This window comes from Ceratotherium simum, chromosome 16 (assembly GCF_057802395.1).
Source record: "Ceratotherium simum simum isolate JZ-2026a chromosome 16, ASM5780239v1, whole genome shotgun sequence".
Classification (NCBI taxonomy): Eukaryota; Metazoa; Chordata; class Mammalia; order Perissodactyla; family Rhinocerotidae; genus Ceratotherium; species Ceratotherium simum.
Genome location: NC_141915.1, coordinates 55338776 through 55362750, shown reverse-complemented (window position 1 = coordinate 55362750; position 23975 = coordinate 55338776). Strand labels below are relative to the sequence as shown.

General features: G+C 47.4%; 1 protein-coding gene and 1 pseudogene across 1 annotated transcript; one reads left to right on the top strand and one right to left on the bottom strand.

The window, feature by feature from the left end:
• Nucleotides 1-203: 203 nt before the first annotated feature.
• CD300LD (CD300 molecule like family member d) lies at nt 204-16494 on the top strand. Its single transcript, XM_087441524.1, has 4 exons — nt 204-326; nt 8875-9204; nt 10545-10656; nt 12339-16494. Exons 1-4 carry the CDS (start codon nt 272-274, stop codon nt 12484-12486), a joined length of 645 nt encoding a protein of 214 aa, XP_087297650.1. The 5' UTR covers nt 204-271; the 3' UTR covers nt 12487-16494.
• A 1529-nt stretch (nt 16495-18023) lies between these two features.
• LOC106802238 (CMRF35-like molecule 2) lies at nt 18024-22397 on the bottom strand (annotated as a pseudogene).
• Between the last annotated feature and the right edge of the window lie 1578 nt (nt 22398-23975).

The following is a 23975-nucleotide window of genomic DNA, read 5'->3' as shown; positions in this document are numbered from 1 at the left end:
TGTGCAAACCCGACCAGGCACGGATCCTTTTCCTTTCCCACGTGCACAGAGATCTTGACACAGTTCCCACCACACACTGTAAGGAATGATACCCCCTTCTCCTAATATATAAAATGGGGAAGTAGGTGTAGACACAACAGGAAGTGAACGAGAGAGAAACTCAAAGGAGATTCAAACAGCTTCACTCGAATCTTGAAGGAGATTCAGGGCGTTCACTTCTGACCTTGGCTTCAAGTCCTTGAAGGATGTTGGGCACTTGTTATCACTGAGGATGGGAGACAGGACCCTGTGGCTGGCCCCTCCTCTGCTCCTTCTCTTCCTTCCAGGTGAGTGGGGCTGGGGCTTTAAGCAACTGGAATGACCGAGGCTGGGCAGGAAACAGAGAGCATGTGTCCTGAAGGAAGGGGACATGTCAGGGAACATGGCAGGGCCAATTCATTCATCCAGACACTTATTCGTTAAATAAAAACCAAATTTTTGCTATCTCACAGGTTCTATGTAAGGTGCTGGGAAACCAACAAAAAGCAAAACAAAAAAATGCTCCCCTTTAAAAGACAGTTTTTCAACCCTGGCTGTTCTACACAAACAGATGAACAAACTGATGAGCGAATCCATCCTTGATGAACTTTTAAAGAGCACAGATGCTCAGGTACCAGCTCAGACCCACTGAGTCATGGCAGAGCTCAGGCATCTGGATTGCTTAAAAGCCTCCACAACTAGTCTTGACTGGCAGCCAGAGCTGAGAAGTTTCCTTCCACAGAGCTCAGAGTTCAGGGAGGAAGACAGCAGCAAAACCAGGGTGCGACAGGCTCTTGGGGTGTTGCTCAACCCACACATTGCCCTGCCTGAGTTTCTGCCCCAGACAAGCAAAAGACCAGACGGTCTCCCAGTGAAGTTAGTGCAACAGCCAAAACGTGTACAGAGCGGTGTCACCAGGGACTAGGTGTCTATTTCTGGGCTGGATGTCAAGTCCCTGGGGGGCAGCTGGCACTTCATGCTTAGAGAAGACAGGTGCTAGGGAGGCAGGACCATATGGCTGCCCCAGCTCTGCTGCTTCTCATCCTCCCACGTGAGTGCCACTGAGGAACTGGAACCACAGGGCTTGGGGCAGCATGCAGAGAGAGTCTCTTTGGGGAAGAAGGTTATCACGGGAAATAAAGTGACCCCGTTTATTCATCCATTGACTTATTCATCATATATGTAGGAGACAAAACTCTGATAGGGAGATTTGCACGCAGAAAATTTACTGGAGAAACTTGCATGTTATTATGCTCTTAATTTGGAAGTTAACAAGGGTTAAGAGGGGTACATGCGTATATTACTCAGCTTGGGCTGTCATAGCAAAATACCCTAGACTGGGTGCCCTAAACAGTAGAAATTTATTTTCTCACAGCTCTGGAGCCTGGGAAGTCCAAGATCAGGCTGCCAGCCGATTCGGTTCCTGAGGAAGGCTCTCTTTCTGACTTACATTTCTAAGCGTAATTATCAGTGTCTGCATTATATTTCGTTGTATACTTAATTATTTCCCTAAATGATGGAAGTTAACCTGTTTTCTTTGTTTTTGCTATTATAAATATTATGTAATGAATCTTTGTGCACACATTTTTGTTAGCCTCTCTGATTTTTTCCTGAGGACCAAATCCTATAAACATAATTACTGGAGCAAAGGTCATGAATATTTTTGGTACATACAACTGCCGTATTGCTTCTGTAAGGGCTGAACCACTTACATTCCCACCAGCAGCTTCTCCCTGTGCCCACCCCCTCACCCGCGTCAGCGATATGTTAACACTTGTTTGGTTTGATACGAGAAAAATGGCGTTGTCTTCAACATATTTTATCAACTAGATTATTTAGATTTAACATTTTGAATTTTATTATCTGCCTGAATTTCCTCTTCGTGACTTGCCTCTTCTTATCTCATCAATTTTCTAAATGGGATCTTAATGTTTTTCTTGTATATACTCTTTATCAAGAGAAAAGATGTTAATTCTTACCTGTATTATTCGTTCTTAATATTTCTCCCAATTGGTTCTTTGCCTTTTCAGTCTTTTTTTTTTAATTTAAGACAACACAAATTTATTCTCTTACAATTCAGAGATCAGATATCCAAAATGAGTCATGCTGAGCTAACACCAAGGTGTTGGCAGGACTGCGTTCTTTCTGGAGACTCTAGGATGGTCTGTTTTCTTGCTGTTTCCAGCTTCTGGAGGCTGCCTACATTCAGTCTTTTTATTGGTATGTCCAAGTGTTACATTTGTATACTCTCAGATTTCTGGCTCCTGTGTGATGTCGTTCATTAATTTTAAGTTTAGAAAAAGTTCTCCCTTTGATCCAGAGATTTTAATAAAGATTCACTTCTATCTTCTTCTAGTTTAAAGAATGATTTGCTGTTTTATGCTGACCTCCCTAATCTCCCTGAATTTACCTATGGAGCTCGCTGAGAGGCGACAGCGTCCTGACCCTCCCCTCCCCCACTTAGCTTTTTAGTCTTCTGTGGTGCGTGTGAACTTCTTCAATAGACCAGGCCTGTTTTTAGGCTATTGACTATTCTGTTGATATGTTTATCTATTCTCACTAGATTTCCAAGCTGGTTTCTTTATTATGGCCTGATACTGTTTTAAAGTCTAGCAGAGGGCGGGCCCCGTGGCTTGGCGGTTGAGTGCGCGCGCTCTGCTGCCGGCGGCCCGGGTTCGGATCTTGGGCGCGCACCGATGCACCGCTCCTCTGGCCATGCTGAGGCCGCGTCCCACATACGGCAACTAGAAGGATGTGCAGCTATGACAGACAACTATCTACTGGGGCTTTGGGGGAAAAATAAATAAATAAAATCTTTAAAGTCTAGCAGAGCAAGTCTTTCCTCATTACTTATTTTTAAAATGCTGAAAATTCTCACCTGTTCATCTATTCAAATAATCTCTAGATTACATATATGTATATATTATATATAATATATAGTATTATATATATGTATGTAATATATATACATTTTATATATGTGGATTATATATATGTTCTAAAATAGTTTGCTGGTTTGATTTTGATTGCGCCAAATCTATAAATTCATTTGGGAAGCAGAATGTTTACAATATATCTCATTTTCATTCAGGATCTATATAATATATGTTTTCTTTTGTTTAAACCTTTTATGTCTCTCAGTAAAATTTCATTGTTTGTGTTTTTACACAAGTCTTGATTGTTTCTCTCAAGGTCATTCCTAGGTACTTAATAGACTCCTATTGCTATATGAATGAGCTGTTTTCTACTTTATTTTTCAGTGTTTATTACTGGTTTATAGGAAAGTCACTGATTTTTATATATTTATTGTTTGTTTAGCCACTCTATTAACTTCAATTCTGAACTAAAACAGTTTTTAATTTAAGATTTTAAAATTGTTTCTCAATATTGTCATTTTTTTTCAATAAGTATAAGTTTTATATTTTTCTGTATCTCGCGACATTGGACAGAACTTGCAGAGTCAGGTTACTGTATATATTGGGAACTCATGTTTGCTCATGATTCAATTGGAATGCCTGTAGTATTTTACTGTTCAGCATAATTGGCTGTTGGTTTATAATATTCATACAAGTTTTCTAAATTGTGGAAAATAACACATGTACAGAAAAGTGCATAAAACATCAATGTCCAGGTTAACACATTATTATAAAATACACACCAATGCCTCACATTAATTGTATTAACTGAAGCTTTTGATAGATAATCCCTATCAGATAAAGGAAGTTCTATGCTTATTTTGCTAAGACTTTTTAAAAAATCCTGAATGAGTGTTGAATTCTGTCAAATACTTTTGTCTGCATCTATTGAGATGATCATATGATTTTTCTCCTTTCTTCTGTTAATATGGCATACTGTTATTACACTTATTGGTGTTCTAATATCCAAACAATTTTGTATTCTTGGCATAAATCTGACTTGGGGATAATGTATCACCTTTTTTATGTATGCCTGGATTCTGCTTGCTGGTTTTTGTTTTCAGACTTTTGCATTTATGTTCATGAGTGACATTCAGCTATAATATTTCTTTCTTGCACTGTCCTTGTCAGGTTTTGGCATCAAGATTATGCTAGTTTCATTAAATAGATTTGAGATTGCGTCCTCTTTTCCTTTGTTCCACAATTTTTTGTATAAGATGGACATTATTTCTTCCTTAAATGTTTAGTAGATCTCTCCATTGAAGCTGTATAGGCCTGCAGTTTTCTTTTGTGGAATTTTTTAGTAATGCATTTGATTTATTTAAATAGTTCTAGGATTATTCAGGATTTCTATTTCTTTCTGTGCTAATTTTTTTAGGAACTCGTTATTCCATCTAGAATTTCAAATTTATTGGCATAAACTTGTTTATATATCCTTTTATTATCTTATCCCCATATTATTTTATCTTCTTCTTATCTTTTTATCTGTGCAGGATCTGTGGTGGTGTCTCTCTTTTCATTCCTGATGTTGATTAGTTAGACCTCCTCTCTTTCTACCATGAATATCTTGTTAGCGGTTTCTTTTAAAACAATTGTTGGCTTTGTTGGTCTTCTGTATTTTCCTTTTATTTCCTACTTCATTAATTTTTGTTCTTTTCTTCACTATTTCCTTCCTTCTATTTTCTTCTTGTTCTTCTACTACTACTTCTTGTTATTTTTTTGACTTTTGAAATAGATGTTTCACTTATTAAATTTAAGCCCTTTTTTCTTTCCTAATATATACATTTAAAGCTATAAAATGTTGATTCAAGACAGAGTGATATCAGCATCATGGCAGCATAAGAGGTCCCTCCTTTTTGTCCCTGCTTTTTAACAACTAAAATTTGGCATCCATCAACGAACAGTAGTGCGTCTGTGAGAGCTGTGGCGTCCAGCACCATCCACCAAGGAACTTGGGAGGAGTCTCACCCACCTGTGCGTTGAGAAGTAGGCAGACAGATCTCGCTAGGGGCTGCAGAAGAGCAGGAGCCACTGAACTGGCCCCTGCACCTCTCAGCCACAGTCAGGGAAAACCTGGAGAGTGCTGACTTGGGCAGACACTCATGGATGAGAGAACCTTTGTACAAATCCAGGATTCTGGAAAAGAGGTCTCAGCATTGCACTGGAACAACAAAAATATGTGTTTGGATGCATGGAGAAGGTAAGAGGAACTTGGCTAGAGCCACCTCGTCCCCAAGGTGGCACAGGATGGGGCTGAACTGGTCAGTGGCAACTTCTCCTATGGTGTTGTAAGAGGTTCGATGGATTCAATCGGAGGCGTAAAAAGGAACTTTCCAACCCAAACGAATGGACTGAATGCACACTTTATTATATAGAGAAGGGTAAAAGTGAAAGTCAGCAAATAGATCATAATAGGTCAATAAAAAGAAGAGACAACACCAGATCGATCAAAGAGAGAAACATCAGATCGATCGAGAGAGAAACATCAGATTGGGTACTTACAACATCCACGCCCTTACATCGGGGAGAGTCCCTTTAAGTGACACGGCTAGGCGGGAGTGCCAATCGAAAGACGTCCTGGGCAAGGCGTCCCCCCCACAGGCAAGACTCTCATCAGGCCCCAGTTTCCAGCAGCTTATATAGTATGAGTAATTTCCAGAGTAAGCATTTGGTGTCTTCACGTACAAATGGTTATCAGTTGTGTACGTGCATTGAGCTCCACAGATGGCCAGTCCGTCCCAGGCTATGACGCCCGTGGACGTAATCTTGTAATCTTACAAGTTGCAACTATCTCTGTGGGAGAAGGGCCAGTTCCCACCACACAGAAAGCTGCTTTATATTTCTTTGTGTGCTGGTGGCTGTAGGTTCATGGACCGGCCAAACATGGCTGTACTCATGTCAAGACATATAGGGAAAGGGAGAGCAGTGAGTGAGTGCCTTGCTCCCCAGCTGTGCAGGATGCTGCCTTAGGAACCCGTTTCTCTCCTGCAGCACCCAGTGTTGAGGCAGAAGCTCCATGACTGTGGGGAAGGAAGAGATGGAGACAGAGGCAGATAAGAATGTCACAGGGCATTAGAGGGAAGTGGTTCCTGCTGACTGCATTCAGGACTCTGCACGAAGTCAGCTCACAAGCTGCTAGGAAACCCTCACCTGAGAATCCCACCACCTGGACCATGGGTACTCCAAATGTCCCAAGTGCTAAATCCACACCTTCTCCCATTCTGCAGCTGGCTCCTCGTGCATGCTCCCGAGTGCGGTAGTGGTTCCAGTAGAAAGGGAGTGCACTCAGGAAACAGGCTGGTGTCTGAAGAGAAGGGACAAAGCACAAACTTGAACTGTAGTGCCACTTGTGAGAAAACAAAAGAGAGGTTTCAGGCAACCAGGCTGGCGAGTTATAAGATCAAGAGAACACATATGCTTAAGAGATCTGCCCCAAGAGGGAGCAAGAAGCAAGGAGCAGGTACATCCACACAAGACTGGAGAAAGTCCCAGATATAAGCAGGAAAAAGAAACATATCTCCCACTTGAAGGCAACTAGTAAAGATTAGAGGAGATGATGCTACTTCAAATGTGAAAACAGCAACACAAAACTCCAAGGAAACATGATATTGCCAGAAGATGACAATAATCCTCCAGTAACTGAACTCAAAGACATGGATTTTCACAATTTACCTGATAAAGAATTCAAAATGCCTGTTTTGAGGAAATCAATGAGCCACAAGAGAACACAGAAAGACAATTAAATGAAATAAGAAAAACAATAAGTGAACAAAATGAGAAATTTAATAAAGACACGGAAATTATAAAAAAGAAGAAATGAGGGGCCGGCCTGGTGGCGTAGCGGTTAAGTGTGTGCACTCTCCTGCAGCAGCCTAGGGTTCACAGGTTTGGACCCCAGGCACGCACCAATGTAGTGCTTGTCAGGCCATGCTGCGGCGGCATCCCATATAAAGTAGACGAAGATGGGCATGGATGTCAGCCCAGGGCCAATCTTCCTCAACAAAAAGAGGAGGATTGGCAACAGATGTTAGCTCAGGGCTAATCTTCCTCACACACACAAAAATTTAAAAACAAAAAAAGAAGAAATGAATTCTGGAACTCAAGTATTCAATGAATGAAATGAAAAAAAAAATGTAATGGAGAGTATCAACCTCAGAATAGACCAAACAGAAGGTAGACTCAGTGAGCTAGAGGATGGGAACTTTGAAATAACCCAGTGAGAGGAGAACAAAGGAAAAACAACGAAAAAGTGAAGAAAGCCTAGGTGAACTATGGGACTCCATTGAAAGAACAAATATCAGAATCTCTGGAGTTCCAGAAGAAGAGAGGGAGAAGTGGGCAGAAAGTTTATTTCAAGAAATAATAGCCAAGAACTTCCCAAACCTAGGAGAGACTTGGACATCCAAGTTCAAGAAGCTAATAGATCACCCCATTATCTCAATCAGTGCAAAGCAACCATTTCCAAGAAACATTACAGTAAGAATGTCAAAAATCTAAGACAGAGAGAGAATCCTAAAATCAGCAAGAGTGAAAAAGATGGTAACCTACAAAGGACCCCCTGTTAGGATATCAGCAGATTTCTCAGCAGAAACCCTACAGGCAAGGAGAGAGTGAAATGATGTGTTCAAAGTGTTGAAAGAAAAAAATTGCCAGTGAAGACTACTCTATTTGGCAAAGTTATCCTTCAGAAATGAAGGAGAAATAAAGATATTCCCAGACAAACAAAAGCTAAGGGGATTCATCACCTCTAGACCTGCCTTACAAGAGATGCTGAAAGGAATTCTTCAAGCTGACATGAAAAGATGCTAACTGGTGACGTGAAAACACTCGAAAATATACAATACAATCAGTGACACTTTTTTTTTTCTGCTGAGGGAGATTCACCCTGAGCTACTAACATCCACTACCAATCTTCCTCTTTTGGTACGTGAGCCGCCACCACAGCATGGCCACTGACAGACAAGTGGTGTAAGTCCGTGCCTGGGAACCAAACCCGGGCTGCCGAAGCAGAGCTTGCCGAACTTAACCACTAGGCCACCAGGGCTGGCCCAAGCTGCCATTTGTTATCGTGCTTGAAGTGTTGTTTTTCCCACAGTAAAGAAGCATTTCTCTGTATCCTGATTCTTTCAAAGGTGAGAAAATGAACGAAAGAACAAGAAAAGCACGTTATAAGAAAACTCTGCTTCACTCTATAATACCTGCCTTATAGCAAAGCTATAGTATTCAAGACAGTATGGACTGGCATAAGGATAGACAAATGGATCAATGGAACAGAATGGAAAATCCATAAATAACTCACATATTTACTTTTTGACAAGGGAACCAAAGCAATTCAATGGGAAGAAAATGGGATTGTGTGACATGGATTCCATAGTACATGGAGGCCAGTTGGCACCACTGTTTTGGTCAACTTCAAAGGCATTCTTGCCAGGGTGGTTTACTATAGAACCACTAGAAGCCATCAGAGCCACTAGGAACAGCCTCACCACAGCCATGAGATGTGGATGTTTCTGCCGGACCTCCTGAGGTCATTGATACAAAGTCAGGGAAGCGATCATCCTCCTGGGGAAATGGACCCTCGGTTATTTCCTCCCCATCAGACCAGCATAACAGAGATGGCTGCAAAAGGACATTGGTTGAAATATAAAGTTTTACTGGCTATAGAGAAGGGGAGCGGGTGAATTACAGGAAGCTATTATTGCTCAGTGTCAATATTTTTGTTTCTTTGAGATCTGTAGTTGTGCTCATAGGTGATTTTCCTGGTGGTTTGACCCAGTAGAATTTTAAAGGACAAAAGATCTATCTTGTGGAAGGTGTATTCCTTCCTCAACTGCTATTCAACTCGACAGGCCCTGGGATTTATTGGAGCTATTTGCAATGCAGGAGGCTGTGGCCCTCCCTCAGGGTGGGAGATAACAGGTACCCGATTTGTGTTTTCCAGGTTTATCTGCCATCAGGGGTCCAAAAGCAGTGAGCGGCCTGGAGCGGGGCTCGTTGACTGTGCAGTGTCGCTATGGCCAAGGGTGGGAGACCTACAAGAAGTGGTGGTGTCGAGGAGCTGATTGGAATCTCTGCACGATCCTTGTTAAAACCACTGGGTCAGAGCAGATGGTGAAGCAGGGCCGTGTGTCGATCATGGACAATCAGAGAGACCACGTGTTCACCGTGACCATGGAGGAGCTCAGACAAGATGATGCGGACACTTACTGGTGTGGGATTGAGAGAACCGGAGTGGACCTGGGGGACAAAGTTAAAGTGACCATTGACCCAGGTAAGGGTGTGATGTGTGGATGTGTCTCTTCAGGGCCTGCTCTGTCCTGGTCCCTGAGGTCCCTCTCCAGTGACTTAACCGTCACTCAGAGAGAGTTGTCACAGAGGGTGGTTGAGTCCTGGGAGGGGCTGGGCTTCTCTTAGATGCTCTCGTGGCTTCCAGGGCCTCCTCCAGGAAGGGATCAAGCCTTTCTGGGCACAGTTTTTTTCTCTGCACAGCTCAATGCCTGAGTGTATTGCCCTTAGAGATCAAGGTGATGGTCTCGGTTTCAGTCCATGGGCCAAAGGGACCCCATTCCATGGGACCCAGAGACCCCAATACCTGCCAGTGCTTTCCTGGGACCTCTGGTGCCCAGGTGTCCCTGCTCTTTGTGGAGTTTGGGCCTGGGACTTCATAGCTTCTGTTCCCACCACTGTTCCATATCCAATCTCAGGGGGAAAGAGGCCCAGCACAGTCGGGGCTCTGTGGTTAATTCCTGAGGTCTGGAAAGGCCTCCACCGTCAAAGGGCTGTTCCTGGTGCCTGACATCCCATCATGAGCCTTTCACACATCTGGACTTAGTGATGTTCTCTTCCTAAGTCCTTCTAGAATGCAAGCACTCGTGGGAGGGGCAGCTCAGAGGTCGCAGGGCCTCAGTTTGCACGAGTTTATCTGTTGGGCGCTGCTTCTGCTGACCCTTGGACAGGCAGCACCAGCTCACAGTGCACTTGTGGCAAGGAGGGGGCACACGTCAACAGAGCCCCCACCACCCCTGGAACCTGTGAGGCCTGTTGCACTGGCAAGGCGCAGCTCGGCCATTGTCTCATGAAATCCTGACAACATTCCTGAGAAGTAACTGTCCCCATCGTGGAAGTTTAATAAGTTGCCCCAAGTAAAGGCTCTTCCTGAACCTCATGATTTTGTCCAGGGCTGGTCCTGACCTTAGAGATCACAGATCTTGGGTGCGTTAGCCGCCAGGCAAGCCCCATTCTGGTCCTGTCCTTGCTGGATAAATAAGAGAGGGGGAGGCACTGGCCGAGGCCCTGTCATAAGCAGCAGGAGTGTTTCAAGTCCAGCTGAACTCCAGCTCCTTGTCCTGAGCAATCCTGGGCCCCCTCTAGCCCTCCTAGGGCCTGCTTGACATCCTCCCTGGACCTGTGCCCAGCCCCACCTGCCTCTGAGGCTGTGCGTCTCCTAGAGGCCAGGGAGATGTGAGCGGTCCAGGCTCTAGGCCCCTCCTCACGGCCCTGCTCCAGGCTCCTCAGGCCAGGGCAGCCCTCAGCCCCTAGGCTCAGAGCCACGTGCAGGGCTGCAGGTGGGTTAGCAGGGAGAGTAGTGTGTAATCTGGTCTGTGTGCCCAGCACCAACTACAGTGTCGGACACCCCCACCACCAACACCACGTCCACAGCACCAGTCACCCCAGAAGAGACCCAAGTCTCCCCAACTGTGACCAGCCACCCCTCCAACAGCAGGTAAGCCAGCTCTGATACTGCTGTTCCCTGTGCCCACTTGGCCCAAACTGCTCAAATGGGGAGATGCTTTGTAGTCCCAGGTCCCAGCCAGAGCTTGTCTCTGGACCCTCAGGCTCCTTTGGGAGGTTGACGATGCCGGGGGGCTCTTCCCACTTGCTCTCAGGCGGCACAGTGTCCTTGGAGCACCCCCAGATCCTTCATGCTGGAGCTCATGCAGTTTGTAGGTTTGTTGGTTCATTCATTCATCCGTCCCACCTGCGCTGAGGAACTTCTCCACGGCCGGCACCGTGTCGAGCTTTGGGAACATAGACATGGAGTCTCCCCCATGGAGCTCAGAGATCGAGTGCTCAGTGTGGGACACAGACAAGCAGGCAGTCAATGTGGATGGCACGGCCAGTGTGTGTGGGCACAGGGGTCGTGGGGAGACAGGGGTGGCTCTTGGTACAAATTCTGGGAGAACAGGGAGGGCCTAGGGAAGACCTGTTTCCCCTGATTACTGTTATGGCGAGAAGAGTGATACCGATAGTTCTCATCTCTGTAGCACCTGGCAGCACACAGGGGGCTTTCCTGTCCATTATCCTGTTAGTTCTTTGACCTGGCCTACCCTACCTCGTGAGGAGCCACGGGCAGACGCGCCTGCTCCCATTTAGCAGAGGGAGAAGCTGAGCCTCGCTCATGCTTCTTAGTGCCCTGCCCAGCCATTGCCAAGGGCACTTTCTAGAAGCTGAGGGGCCCTTTCATTCTCTCCCTTCACTCTCCTTGGCCCTCTTGACTTTGTTTCTAGATCTGCCATGATCTCCTGTTGCTGGGCCTTCCCACAGAATCGCTAGGGGGCATCCCCAATCTTTCTACGCCCAGAGAACCCTTTTCCTTCCCCTCTCCCATTTGTCTTCTGTTTTGAAAGTTTCTTTCTACCAAATTGCTCTTCACTAGTAATAGCTAAGGAGTATCCTCATTTTATGAATCAAAGCCATGTGTAAATACCAGTTAGGGTTTTTGATCAGCATGAGATGGATAATTCATTCATTTATTCAAAAATCATTCTTGAGCACCCACTCATGCCCATGACTGTGTTAAGGAATATGAGAGGATACTGTAATGAGCAAAATAATCAAGCTCTCCACCCTCCACGTACTTATACTTGAGAGATAATTAATGTACCAAATAGAGTTAATTAATTAATTGGTTGATGAATATATTCTACAGATTTCTGTTAATAGTGATGAATAAGTCCTTGTATTAGTCAGCTCGGGCTGCCCTAACACAGTACCACAGGCTGGGCGGCTTCAACCACAGACACTAATTTTCACGCAGTTCTGGAGGCCAGAAGTCTGAGATCAAGGTGGTGGCAGGGTTGGTTCCTTTAAGGCCTCTGTCGTTGGCGTGTAGACGGCCCTCTTCTCCCTGCGTCTGCACGTGGTTTCCCCTTCATGTGTGTCTATGTCCTAATCTCTCCTTCTTCTTCTAAGGACACCAGTCCTGTCCCTCCCAGTAGAGCAAGCAAGGGTGAGACCAATAAGAAGTGAGGAAGGAGAGTTTGGGGGAGTGGAGGCCATTGTCAGCCTGGGGTCCCAGGCTTGCCCTCACATAGCTTATGGGAACCCAGGACCTGGGCACAGGAAGAGCTGGGAAGAGGGGGCCTGGGAGGCAGCTTATTTCCTGTCACCATGTCCCTCCCCCAGGTCCCTGCTCAGCAGCGTCCACTTCCTTCTCCTGGTCTTCCTGGAGGTGCCCTTGCTCTTGAGCATGCTCGGTGCTGTCCTCTGGGTGAACAGGCCTCAGAGAAACTCTGGGGGGATGCAGAGTCAGCTCGGTCACGAGAACCAGTAGCTCATCGATGTCTTGTCCAGAAAGAAAGACCCTCAAACAGAAGAAAAAGAAGTTTTTATCAGGAAATGGCTGTGGTCAGCAGTGACTGTGGTTCTAGAGGCAACATGGGCCCCTGCTTCAGGAAACAGTCCCCCAGTCCCCAGGAATCTACAGCTGAGATGCCTGGGCCTCTGGGACTCGCTCTGGTTGCCTTCTTCTCTGTAAAGCCCTGGCCATCCTTCTTCCTGAGACCTTCAGTGCAGTAGAAAATACAAGTAGAGACAAATGCCTTTGAGGACATATATAATCTCAAGTCTGTGAGCTACCTACAATGTTAATGGACTTTCTTTTGCATTCTGTGGGGTTCAGGGCTTCAGCCAATAATGAGTTTCAAACCTCTAGACCCCACGAAAATAGAAAAACTGAACTAAACCCAGGTAATGTGCCAACCACAGTGAAGACCTGAATCCACAAGTGGACAGAAGACTCGGGGATCCCCACTCTGATGCACTTTTGCCACTTGTGGGGAAGGAAAGCCTGGCTCCCCTCCTTCCCTCGCCTCCCGGACGCTGCACACCTGAAGATGAGATGGCATCTCATGCCCTCGTTGTCACCATAACCCTTCCTGTTAATACCTCTCAATTTTCTTGCCTCTTTTGAGAGAATTCCGTCTGGCTGCCACTCTCATTTGGGGTACACAGGGAGATAACCCATGCATTTTGGGGACTGCGGAGTAATCCATCAATCAGACGCTGGAGCTGGAACAGATCTGGCAAGTGGGAGCGAGGGGTGGCTGGGGGAGGGTTGAGGCTGGGAGACGTCTCCTGATCCTTCCAAAGAGCCCTAGGTAAGATCTCCCGATGTGGATGTAAGCTTTTCCTATGGTTAATTGTGGAGGAAGGGAGTCGGACACCAGGGAGCCACTCTGTAAAGAGACAGGGACAACTGCTTCCTTCCTCTCAAGTTCCTCTCCTGCACTTTTACCTCTGGGCAGCTTCCAGACCAAAACGGGAGGCCGCTAGAGCAGAGGGACAGCCCACCAGGCGCAGGAGAAGCAGCCTCATCCCAGGCCAGGCGGAGCAGCGTAGGACACGCAGGGGCCGGTCCTCACCGTGCTCAGGCCCTGACGTGAGGCCCAGCGGCCCCTCACCTGGACGCCCTCTGCGCTCTGCTTGGGCCCTGTGCCCCGCTGTCATCACCTTAGTTTTAACAGCACATTTAAACTATCTGTTGACTCCGTGCCCTAAAAGATGAGGACTTTAGCTTCTTACCCTTTGCCCACCCTCCTCTTCCCAGCCCTGATTTTGTTAGTATAGTAGTTTTTGAATTTATGATATTTGTGTTTGCTTCTGTAAATATTTTCCATGGTCATTTAGTCTTTTTTCTATTTTTAAATATTCATTGCTCACCATAGCTGCTTTTTTTTTCATTATTTAACTTATTCCTTTGTTGGTAAAATTTCATCATGATGTAGTTTTTCTATTTTTAAAGGGCCGTGGGTGCTGTATTTTATAAGTTGTTATACACATAAGGACATTTGTTACTGGAATTTTCTTGAAAAACAACAATCCTTGTGCAAAATTCCTGGACTGTCCTGTCTTTTCCTCAGAACGTGTGGATTTTCCCTGTCTTCTGGGATGCGGTGCTGCTGTGGCCTCTGGGGGAGCCTCTTTCCTTCGTGCACACGATTACTCTTTCTGACTTGATAGCTTTTCTGACATGAGCTCATCTGACTCTATCTGTATCCTTGAAGTTCTGTAACTTTAGAATATTCTAGGTGTGAATCCTCAATATCAGGTTTTTTCCTGGGACACTGCGTGGGTTTTCCATTGCGGATTGCAAGATCTCTTTATCTCAGGATAGTTTTTAATTCAATTAAATCATTTTTACTTCTGGCCTATTTTTTCTCTTCTTAGAGAACAGCCAGTGTGCGCTAGTGGAATCGCCTTTCTCTGGCTCCTGTAGCTACGTCTGCCTCTCCAAGCATTTTTCTATCATGTTCCTTTAAACTTCATTTTATGTAATTCCCGAAAGTCGCCAATCTCTGGGTTTCCAGTCACGCGGATCGCTGGGTTGTGCTTCTAGCCCCTGCTTCCTTCTTCCCAGCAGTGTCGGCTCTCTCTCTCCTGTTCCATTTCTTTCCCGAGACCTGCTGCTCGCTTTTCATCTCTGTATTTGGTATCATGCTCTGTTTGTTTATTTAGATAAATCCCATTGTCTATCATTTCCTTGAGACTGAATAGAACTATTTATATGAGCTTATTTTTCTGTTTCTTTGGATCTTTTCCCTCATGAGATATGTTTTATTTGCCTTTTGCTTATTCTTTTCTTTTCTTTTAACCTACAAGCTATTGAAGGTGCTGCTTCTCTTTTGAATAAGAGTTGGTATTTGCCAAAGTGTAGTGTGAGGAGGAGAGGGGGCTGGGAGGGGCTGTGAGCTGGAGCAGATTTGCGGCCTGGACGTCCCCCTCCCGCCACTGAGGGCAGTGTCCTGTCTGTTCTCAGCGTACACAGAATCACCTGCCTAGTGGCTCTTTGATTTGCAGAGTCACTTTTGCCCCTTCTTCTCCTCTCTCTCCTTCATCCCCCGCATCTGCAGCAATCTCCTCTACCTGAGGGTCCAGGTCACGTGTGATCAATTTGCCCAGTCTGCCAATCAGATTGCTCAAGATAAAAAATTGACAATACCTATTGTTGGGGTTGGGGTTGGCATTTATTAACATATTTAGAGAAGAGTGTTGTTACAACCTCTTTGATAATCCCATCAAAATTGGAAAAATGCACAGATCTCTAACTCAGCTATTTTATTCATAGGAATTTATCCCACAGGTTTATTCACTAATGTCTATCAAGCCACACATGCACAAATATTCATTACAGAATTGTACGTAGTTGCAAAAAGCTGAAAACAACTTAAGTGTCCATCAAGAGGGAAAGAATTAAGCAAATCATGATATGGATCTTGTTCTGCAGCTTGCCTATTTGCACTTACTGTATTTGGAGAGTCATTCCATATCAACACCTATAGATTTTTGTTTTCATGGCTTTATAATATTCCACGATGTGTACATATTGCTTTTGTGTGTTTTCTTGTATTTCTCTTTCTAAAAGTCCACAAATAAATACAAAAGTTGGCATGTCTGCCCAGTTCTTTGCTAGCTTCGTTCCCCCGCTGTCCTCCAGGTTTAAAATGAGTGTCTGTGAGGTCATTCCTGCTTCCTCCATGACCTTCTATTCCCCTTGAACACGTTGCTCTAAACAAGGAGGATTGCACAGGCCTTTCAGCAGTCCAGAGAACTGTCACCTGCTCAGGTTCGAGGCCGTGTAGATTGGGTCACAGCTGGGGTTGCCAGATGGAGAAGAGAGAAATAAAGCAAAACGCTCGGTTAAATTTGAATTTCAGATAAATGAAGAGATTTGCAGTATAAGTATGTCCCAAATATTGCATGAAATTCAAGTTTAACTGAGTGTTCCATGTTGTATCTGGCAGATGACTCAGGATCCTCTCCCGGTTTGATCCAGGTTGACAGTATTTAGCAGATAAATAGACTTCACAGTTAGGACAGGGGACCTCCCCATTAAACAAGAAATTCTTTTTTTCTCTATTTTCATTCCCTCCACTCCAACAGAGCACAGTAATATCTTTGCCTTATTTACCCAGATTTCAAATCTTTCTTTGTATCTCTCAATAGAATTTTATAGAATTTTTTTTACCTGTCTCACATTTTACTTAAGTTAATTCCTAACCTTTTTAATATTTTTCTTTGCCATTGTAAATCCTTTTCCCCACTGAATTGTCTAAGTGGTCTATCGCTGATATATAAAAATTCTATCAATTCGTGTGTATTTCTCTGGAAAAGCCCTACTTACCCAAACCCTTTGGTTTCTTTGTTTGTTTGAAATAGTCCACATTGATTCTCTTTGCTGGGTGAATAAAGAAACACATTAATACTGGCTCATCTCTGCCTCTGAGGATCTCCCTGCATCCCCACGCTGGGATGGGGCCTCTGTGGCCCTGTCTGTGCTTTGTTACAGGCCCAGCACCCTCCACTACAGCCACAGGACAAGGAGCTGGACCATTCAGAGCTCTGTTGATGTTCTTGGACTTAATTTTAAGAAGAATAAGAGCCATTGAAGGGTGTGGTGGTTGTGGTTTTAGTGATCGTTCTGCCTTGAGTATGGGAAATGGACTGGATTTGGGCAAACTGGAAGCAGAGAGACTATTAGGGCGCAGGCGCAGTAACACAGAGGAAATCATAAGCCTGCCTGTACTCGGGCAACTGCAGTGGGTATTGAGACCAGGGGACAAATTCCAGAGATATTTGGGAAGCACCATCTGCAGAAATTACTGAATGATTAATCATGGGGCGTGTGGGAGAAGAAGGCTTGAAGGGTGACATCTGGGTTTCTGGCCTAGCAGTGGTGGGGACGGGGATGCCATGGACTGATCTTGAGAACTCAGGAGAAGGAGCCAGTTGGGAGGAGGAGGGAGAGGAAGAACACATTTGGGATAGGTTGAGATGCCGATGACACATCGCAGAGGTGATGGCATGTAGGTGGTTGGATACATAGATCTGAAACTTTGGAGAAATCTGTGAAGAAGTAAACGATGTGAGAAGACTGATGGTAAATAAGATTGTGGATGCCATGAGACCACACAGTGGAAATGGAGAGAGTAAGAAGAGGCAGCCTAGGATGGAAGTCTCAGGAGTGGACAAAATTCAAGAGGAAGAACATTCCCAAGGTAAACTAAGAGCAGTCAGAGAAATAGGAGAAAAACCTGAAGAATTCAGTCACAGAAATTGTGGGGCAGTGGAGGAGGGGCTACAAAGAGGTCAAGTCATTTAAGGACTGAGGTGTGGATTTGACAAGGCCATCACCGGGGACTCCGAGGAGCTGGGATGGAAGCCATGTTTCAGTGGGCTGAGGAGTGTGCCAGTGGGTGGTGCGAAGGTAGAGACAGTGAGAGCAGAGTACACACCTTTCTAAGAAGTTTCAGGAGGATTTGTAGGGCAGAAAGTGTGAGGTCAAGAGACGTGTGTAGGGAAATATTTGTGTATCAGTGGGAAACCAGGTATTGTCTAGACTCTAGGGGACGCCCCTGGATTACCCGATCCCGAGAGTACGGAGGCTGTTTCACAGCTCTGCCTCCATTGGCATGTGGATCCATACAGGTGTCTGTTCTTCGGATTCTCTTTTGAACCAGGTATAACATCTGATTGGTCCCTCACTGATTAATGAGTTGAATAAAATCTTTCACACATGTTCATTTTTACATCTATATAGAGAGATGATTTTACCTTTTCTTTGGAAAATCATCATATCATAGAAATTTTACTTTTTTGTTGTTTATTTTTAAGTGGGGAGAATGTTGGGTTGTTCAAAGGGGGAAGAATCCAGATCTTGTCCGCTTCCTGGGGACATGGGGTGGCTGTCACTCCTACATAGAGGGCTGTGTCCCCTCTGTAATCACAGTGTTGGCGCATTTCTTGTCTCAAAGTCTGGAGCCCAAAAATTGTTCCCCTCTTGTCTGAGAGTCTGTGTTTCTGGACAGGTTGTCATGGGCACGGTGAGCTGCATGGTGGATTCCCCTGGTCAGACTGACTCTGTCTCCCTCCAGGGCCCCTCTGAGGCCTGTTCACCCAGAGGACAGCACCGAGCATGCTCAGGAGCAGGGCCCCTCCAGGAAGACCAGGGGCAAGAAGTGGACACTGCTGGGTAGGGACCTGTGGGGGACATGGTGACAAGCAGGGAGCTGCCTCCTCAGATGTTCCTCTCTTTACCTCTCCCTGTGTTCAGGTCTTGTGTCCCTGTAACCCATGTGGCAGGAAGCTTGGGAGGGACAGTGGCCAGGGCAGCCAACCACTGAGGGGGTGCTGTCATCCATCTCTCCAGTTCATCGCCAGGCCTGACAGTTGGACGGGCTGGGCTGTGAAAGGGTATGGGAGGAAGCATGGAGTAGGGAGAGGGCAAAAGGGACCCGGGCAGTCCTGCCCCATAGCAAACTAATTCTCTCTCTCCCCCATGCTCTTACACACACACATACACACACATTCCTCAGCGCTGGGCCGGGGGCATGCTGGTGTTTCTTAATGACCATGTGACATTCCACAGAGGCTCAACCATGTGATTTTGTGGCTCTTCCCCCCAGGACCTGTGGCTGCACCCGCTCTGGTCCCAGCCCCTCAGCTCTGTGGGTGGGATCTGGTTCCTCCAGGACCTATAGTCCCTTTCTCAAGGGGATGGGAGGAAGATGTTCCACTGTGCAGCCTGGAGCTGCCCCGTGTCCCATGAACCCTCCAGACCCCGCAGGGCCAAGCCAAGCCCTGATCTTTGCAGCAGGGACCTTTGCTCAGCGACTTTGAGTTCCCTGTGGGAAGCCCCTGAAACCCACCCATGAGTCCTCTAGATGCCCCTGGGTCTTTTCTTCCCGCTCCAGGCAACTGACCTCTCAGCTGGTGGTCTCAGGTCCCTCCCTGCCCAGCTGTGCCCCACCCCCTCCCTGGGCCTCCAATCTACTCTCTGCGGGCTGCCCCTGAGGGCCAGGGGGAGCTTCCGGCAGACAGGGCAAATCCTAAAACCACTCTGTTTTCCTGCCTCTTTCTCTCCCCCACCGCTTCACTTGGAGATCAGTACTGTGTGCTGCTTAAAAGCGTGGGTTCTGGAGCCGGACTACCTGGGTTTGAAATCTAATTTTGCCGTGTAACTGGCTGGTTGACTTTGCGCAACTTCCTTAACCTCGCTGAGCCTCTGTTTGCTCATATGTAAAGTAGATAATATAATGAGTTTACCAATTTAATAAAATTAAGTGGAATGCAGCACACATGGTTCTTAGCTTAGAGCCTAGCACACAGCGAGTCTTCAATACGTGTTAGTAGCAGCTGCTGCATCTGGCAAGGAAGGTGGAAACTCCCAGCCCTGAACGGCTCCCAGGGAGAAACAGAAGGTCAGAGCCTGAGATGAAGAGAGAGGTCAGGATAAGAGCAGAAAGAGGCCCTTTGGGGAAGTTGGGGCAGAAGCGGGAGTCTGGAGAAGGGCCTCTCAGGCCACATGTGTGGGAAGAAGAAATGGAGGGTCCTGAGTGTACAGCAAGACCCTGTCCTGTATGTCCTGGGAGGGCTGGGCCGGGTGGAGGTGCAGAGGCTGCGTGGACCCGGGAAGGGAAGCAGGAGGGAGACACGGGGGCCCAGAGCTCCAGCCCAGTAGGGTCTGGCTCCCGAGAGGAGAAGCCACAGGGGAAGGGTCGCAGGTCCTCAGGCACCTCCCCCCCGAGGTAGGCAACTCTGGGGTGTGTGACAGCAACCCCTCCATGCCTGGTTCAGTCTGGCAACTTCTTCTGGGGAGGGACAAGTTGCAGCTGGGCTTGTGGCACTCTCTGTGGACAGACACCCATCCGACCCGCAGTCTCTCCTCCTAACTGTCCCCTCCGCACACCAAGCACGGGCTGGGCTTTGAATCGCTCACTGGAGAGGGGGTGGGGGGATGATATGTGGCCAAGGGCTCCCTGAAGCCAGCCTCAGGCCTGGGGGGAGCCAGGTGACTCCTCCCCTGAGCCCGACCACAGCACCTCGCAGGCCAGGGGAAGACATCGCAGACCAGAACACAGGCCTCCAGTGAACGTCAAGTCCCCAGCTGCCCCATCCCCACTTCTGCCTTAGCCAGGGAGGGGCCTGGGGCTTCCTCACAGGCATTTTTTGTGGCTCATGCATGTTATGCCACATTATACCAAAAGACACTGCTCCGGAATTTCCCCAAGAGTAAGTGAACACAGGACTGGTTGGAAAATGCAACCCTTTCTGGTCTAAAGACCTAGAAGAGGGCGGCCTGGGTTTCTATTTCTGAAGTAGGGACATCCAAAGCCACAGACTGGGTTCTGGGCCTTCTCAGAGCCTGGACCATCTCCTGTACTTCTTGAAGACCAGCCACCTGAGGCCAAGAGGAGGACCACCTCTAAACACTGGAATGCTGAGGGGAGCCAATGCTCCCAAATTTGGGCCATTCAGAGAGGACAGTAGAGGTCGTGAGCCACAGCAGCCCTTTTGGGGCCATGAGGACAGAGAGGAATTCTATATCTCAGAACCCAAAAGCCAGCTGTTTCCCTGCTTGTTCTTGGCCGGGACCCCTCTGGCCCCAACTCGCTGTGTTATCATTAGAGACCGGGCGTGACACAGGGACACACACAGACAAGCAAATACAACCACACAGCCTCTCAAGTCACCAATACCCAGAGCTGGACTTGCTGTTTTTCCCTGAGGGCTTCTCAGGTATAAAAATGTGGGTCCTCAGACCTCAGCCCCAGACCTGGAGTGGGAGGGTCTCACCTGGGCAGACAGACACCACCACCTGGACCACAGGGTGAGGAGTGAGTCCATCTAGTCCATCCGTCATCCTGTGCATTTCAATCCTACCCCAGTAAGTTCTCGCATCATCTGCGTGAAGGTTCTCCATGGTCACTGTGAGGTTCAGGGTCTCAGGACGGTCTCTGATGGACACAGGGCCTCTCCTCTGCTTTCTCTCCAATTTGGTGGTTTCCACAAGTCTCCTATAGGCAACGAGATATGTTGTTCTCTGCACCAGAACCTAGTGTTCATCTTGAATTTCTCCTCATACAGAAACAGCACACTCAGGGGTCCCCCTGTGGGGCCTTCCACCTTTTTGGGGCCACCAGAAGCTAAAAGCCTGGAAAACATGGACCAGTGTCCTTCCCCTCACCCAGACAAGGGAAAGGGTCTTGGTCAGTTCCCAGGAGGCTCCTTTCAACAGCTGGTATGCACCTCCCACTACGAGGATAAAGCAGCCCCTACTTAGTGATGCAGGGTAGCCACTGCCCCCTGCCTTTTATCATTAGCTTTATAAATAACATCAAGCCTTCATGGACAGCCACTGCATGCCAGGCAGACACACTCAAATCTCCCTCAGGCATCTCCCGATTCTAGACAAATGGAGCTCGGGAAACCATACAGATCATTTAATCCGTCCCCTCCACTTTACACATGAGGAAACTGAGGCCAGACAGAGGGCCTGCCCCTGACGCAGGCCTTTGCACCCCCCAGCCTCAGAGTAACCCCTGTCTCCTGGTTGCTGCCTCCTCCAGCTGCAGGGTGACAGCTCCTGAGGAGCCTTAAGGGGACCTGCACCCCAGGTGTCACTGCACCAGGCCCATCTGTGTGGGGAGCTGGGACTCAGGCTTGTATTCTCCTGTCTGCTAGCCTGAGTGGCCCCTGCACCATGGGGGGCACCATGAAGAGGGGGCATCTCTGAGCATTCCATCTTGGAATGAGGAGGAATTCAAGATGTTTAACAAATACTGATGCAGAGAACCATGTCATCAGCCAAGGAAGAAGACTAAAGACTTTGGGGCCAGAGGCGGTGGCAAGCAGAGGTTGGGTGTCCATCTACGGCCATCTTTGGGACTGACCCTCACAGTGACCATGGAGAACCTCCCTGAGGATGAGGCAGGCATTGACTGGTCTGGGATTAAAACAGGACTGCTTAGACGTGAAAACAATGGGTGACCGGCTCTCCTATCATCCCGGTGATACAGTCAATTTTCCCAGGTAAGTCCCTCTTTTGCTCCATCAGCAGGGCTAACTCTCCTGGTCCCTGAGAACAGAACAGCTGAGCCAGAGCTGGGCTTTGATGGCTCTAGACAGACTCTGTGTGTGTGTGTGTGTGTGTCTCTGTGTACGTGCGTGTGTGTGTGTGTGTGTGTGTCTCTCTCTCTCTCTGAGATCTTGGCCTCTGCCCCAGGCCTTGACTGAGGTCTTAACAAGCCTGGAGGATTCTGAGTTTTCTGGTTGTGATGTCAGTTGGGCCAGGGGGTGGGGTACTGAATCCTCAAGGTAAAGTCAGCAGATTTAGCAATTTTACCTAGGTGACCTGTATTTTATGCGGCAGCTCTACCTGAGAGCCAGCAGGACTGTGGGACCCATAGCGCCCCACTCTGAAGGAGTCTCTATTTTTCCCCTGAGCCCATGTTTGGCCCTCCTTGTAGGGGTTGTGGCTTCTGTTAGCAGCCTAATGCCCAGGATCTCTCACCAGCTGCCCTGGCACTCACGCCCCTGTGTTCTGGTTAACCTCAAGTCTCTAGCACCTGTGCGTGCCCTAGGTTCCTTCCTCAGCCTCTAGTTGTGCTTCTGTTCCTTTTCTGTCCCCTGGGAAACCCCAGGTTCTTATGTTTTCCGGAAGAAGCTCATGTGAAGAACGTGGGCCTGGTGACTTCTGCAGCTGTCGGAGAGGCAGTGCCCAGTGTACCTGTGATGTTTCTGGGCTCCTCCTGCATCCTGCTCCTCCCCTCTTCTCTCGCCCCCAGGACCCTTCATCTGTCAGGAAGGTGCTCTGAGCAGCCCCTGACTCTCCACTTGGGTGGAGGTCAAAGTCAGATGGGCAATCTCACTATTTGATTTTCAGTTTCAAAAAGCTCTCTTATTCGCTGAACATTTCCTTTAAAGTAAATCCTATTTTAATTTTAGCAAATTAACATCCTCTCTTTTTTTCAAAATATGTCAATTTCATGTTTTAAATTGTTTTAGTTTTTTCCTGCTCCCTGCATTATGTCTGTTCCCTGAGTCCTTTCTTCTGCATATTTTGGTCTTTCCTTTCATGTTGAGACTGCTGTGTCCTCACCAAACCCCATTTCCTGTGCCTCCTGGACACACAGAGATCACTAGTGTCCCCAGCAGGTAAGTGGGGCCTTGAAATATGGAAGCCATGATGGTGACTTCCAGGCTAGGCCCTATATTCTAACCCCATTCGATCCTCCATGTTCTCCCTCTTGCCCCCGCCGTTGGCGGGATGCTAAGGATCCAGCGGAAGCCCTAGGGGATGGTGATGCCCCAAAAGTGAATGATACTGCACCCTAAAACATCTCATGAAAGGCCACTCACCAGACACCCACGTTGCGACTCTGTGAGCCAGAAACCAAGCCCTGCTGTGTTAATCCAATGAATACCGTGCTTTGTTAGAGCAGGTAAACTAGCCTAAACGGAGGCTTTTCCCAAACATCCTTAGCAATGTATCAGTAGTAACCAGTGAGAGACAGATAAACCAGGTTGAAGACTCTGTGTGAGGGCAGAGTTTTCTCAGTGGAGCCTCACCCAGCCATCCCCGGATCCAAACTCTTTCTCCATTGAAGTCTCTAGAAAATGAATTCCATCCCGGTCTTTGGCTGGTGGAGGAGGGAATCCAGGAGTCTTACTGCTCCTTGCACAGACTTTCAAATTCCACCCTGGATTCAGCAAATTCCTCCTGTGGTCACTTACATGACCCTGAAAGGGGAGGTTCACTCTCAAGGTCGCGTGTGGCAGTTGCCACGTGGCCACAGAGCAGCCTGGGGTGGGGCCGGGGGAGAGGAGCCCCAGTGCCCTGGTCAGGCCTGGGTCTGCCTACAGGGAGGTGTTGCTCCCGGAGCTCGTCCAGCCCCTTCCCCGAGTATCGTGTTCTGGGTGAAGTCACAGCCGTGCAGGTGCCTGTACACAGTGGGGAGAGCCCGGGGAGCACCAGCCTCTGTG

Coding starts and splice junctions, on each gene's coding strand:
- CD300LD (XM_087441524.1), top strand. CDS start 272: ATGGGAGACAGGACCCTGTGGCTGGCCCCTCCTCTGCTCCTTCTCTTC. Junction 327..8,874: donor GCTCCTTCTCTTCCTTCCAG/GTGAGTGGGGCT, acceptor TGTGTTTTCCAG/GTTTATCTGCCATCAGGGGT. Junction 10,657..12,338: donor AGCCACCCCTCCAACAGCAG/GTAAGCCAGCTC, acceptor TCCCTCCCCCAG/GTCCCTGCTCAGCAGCGTCC.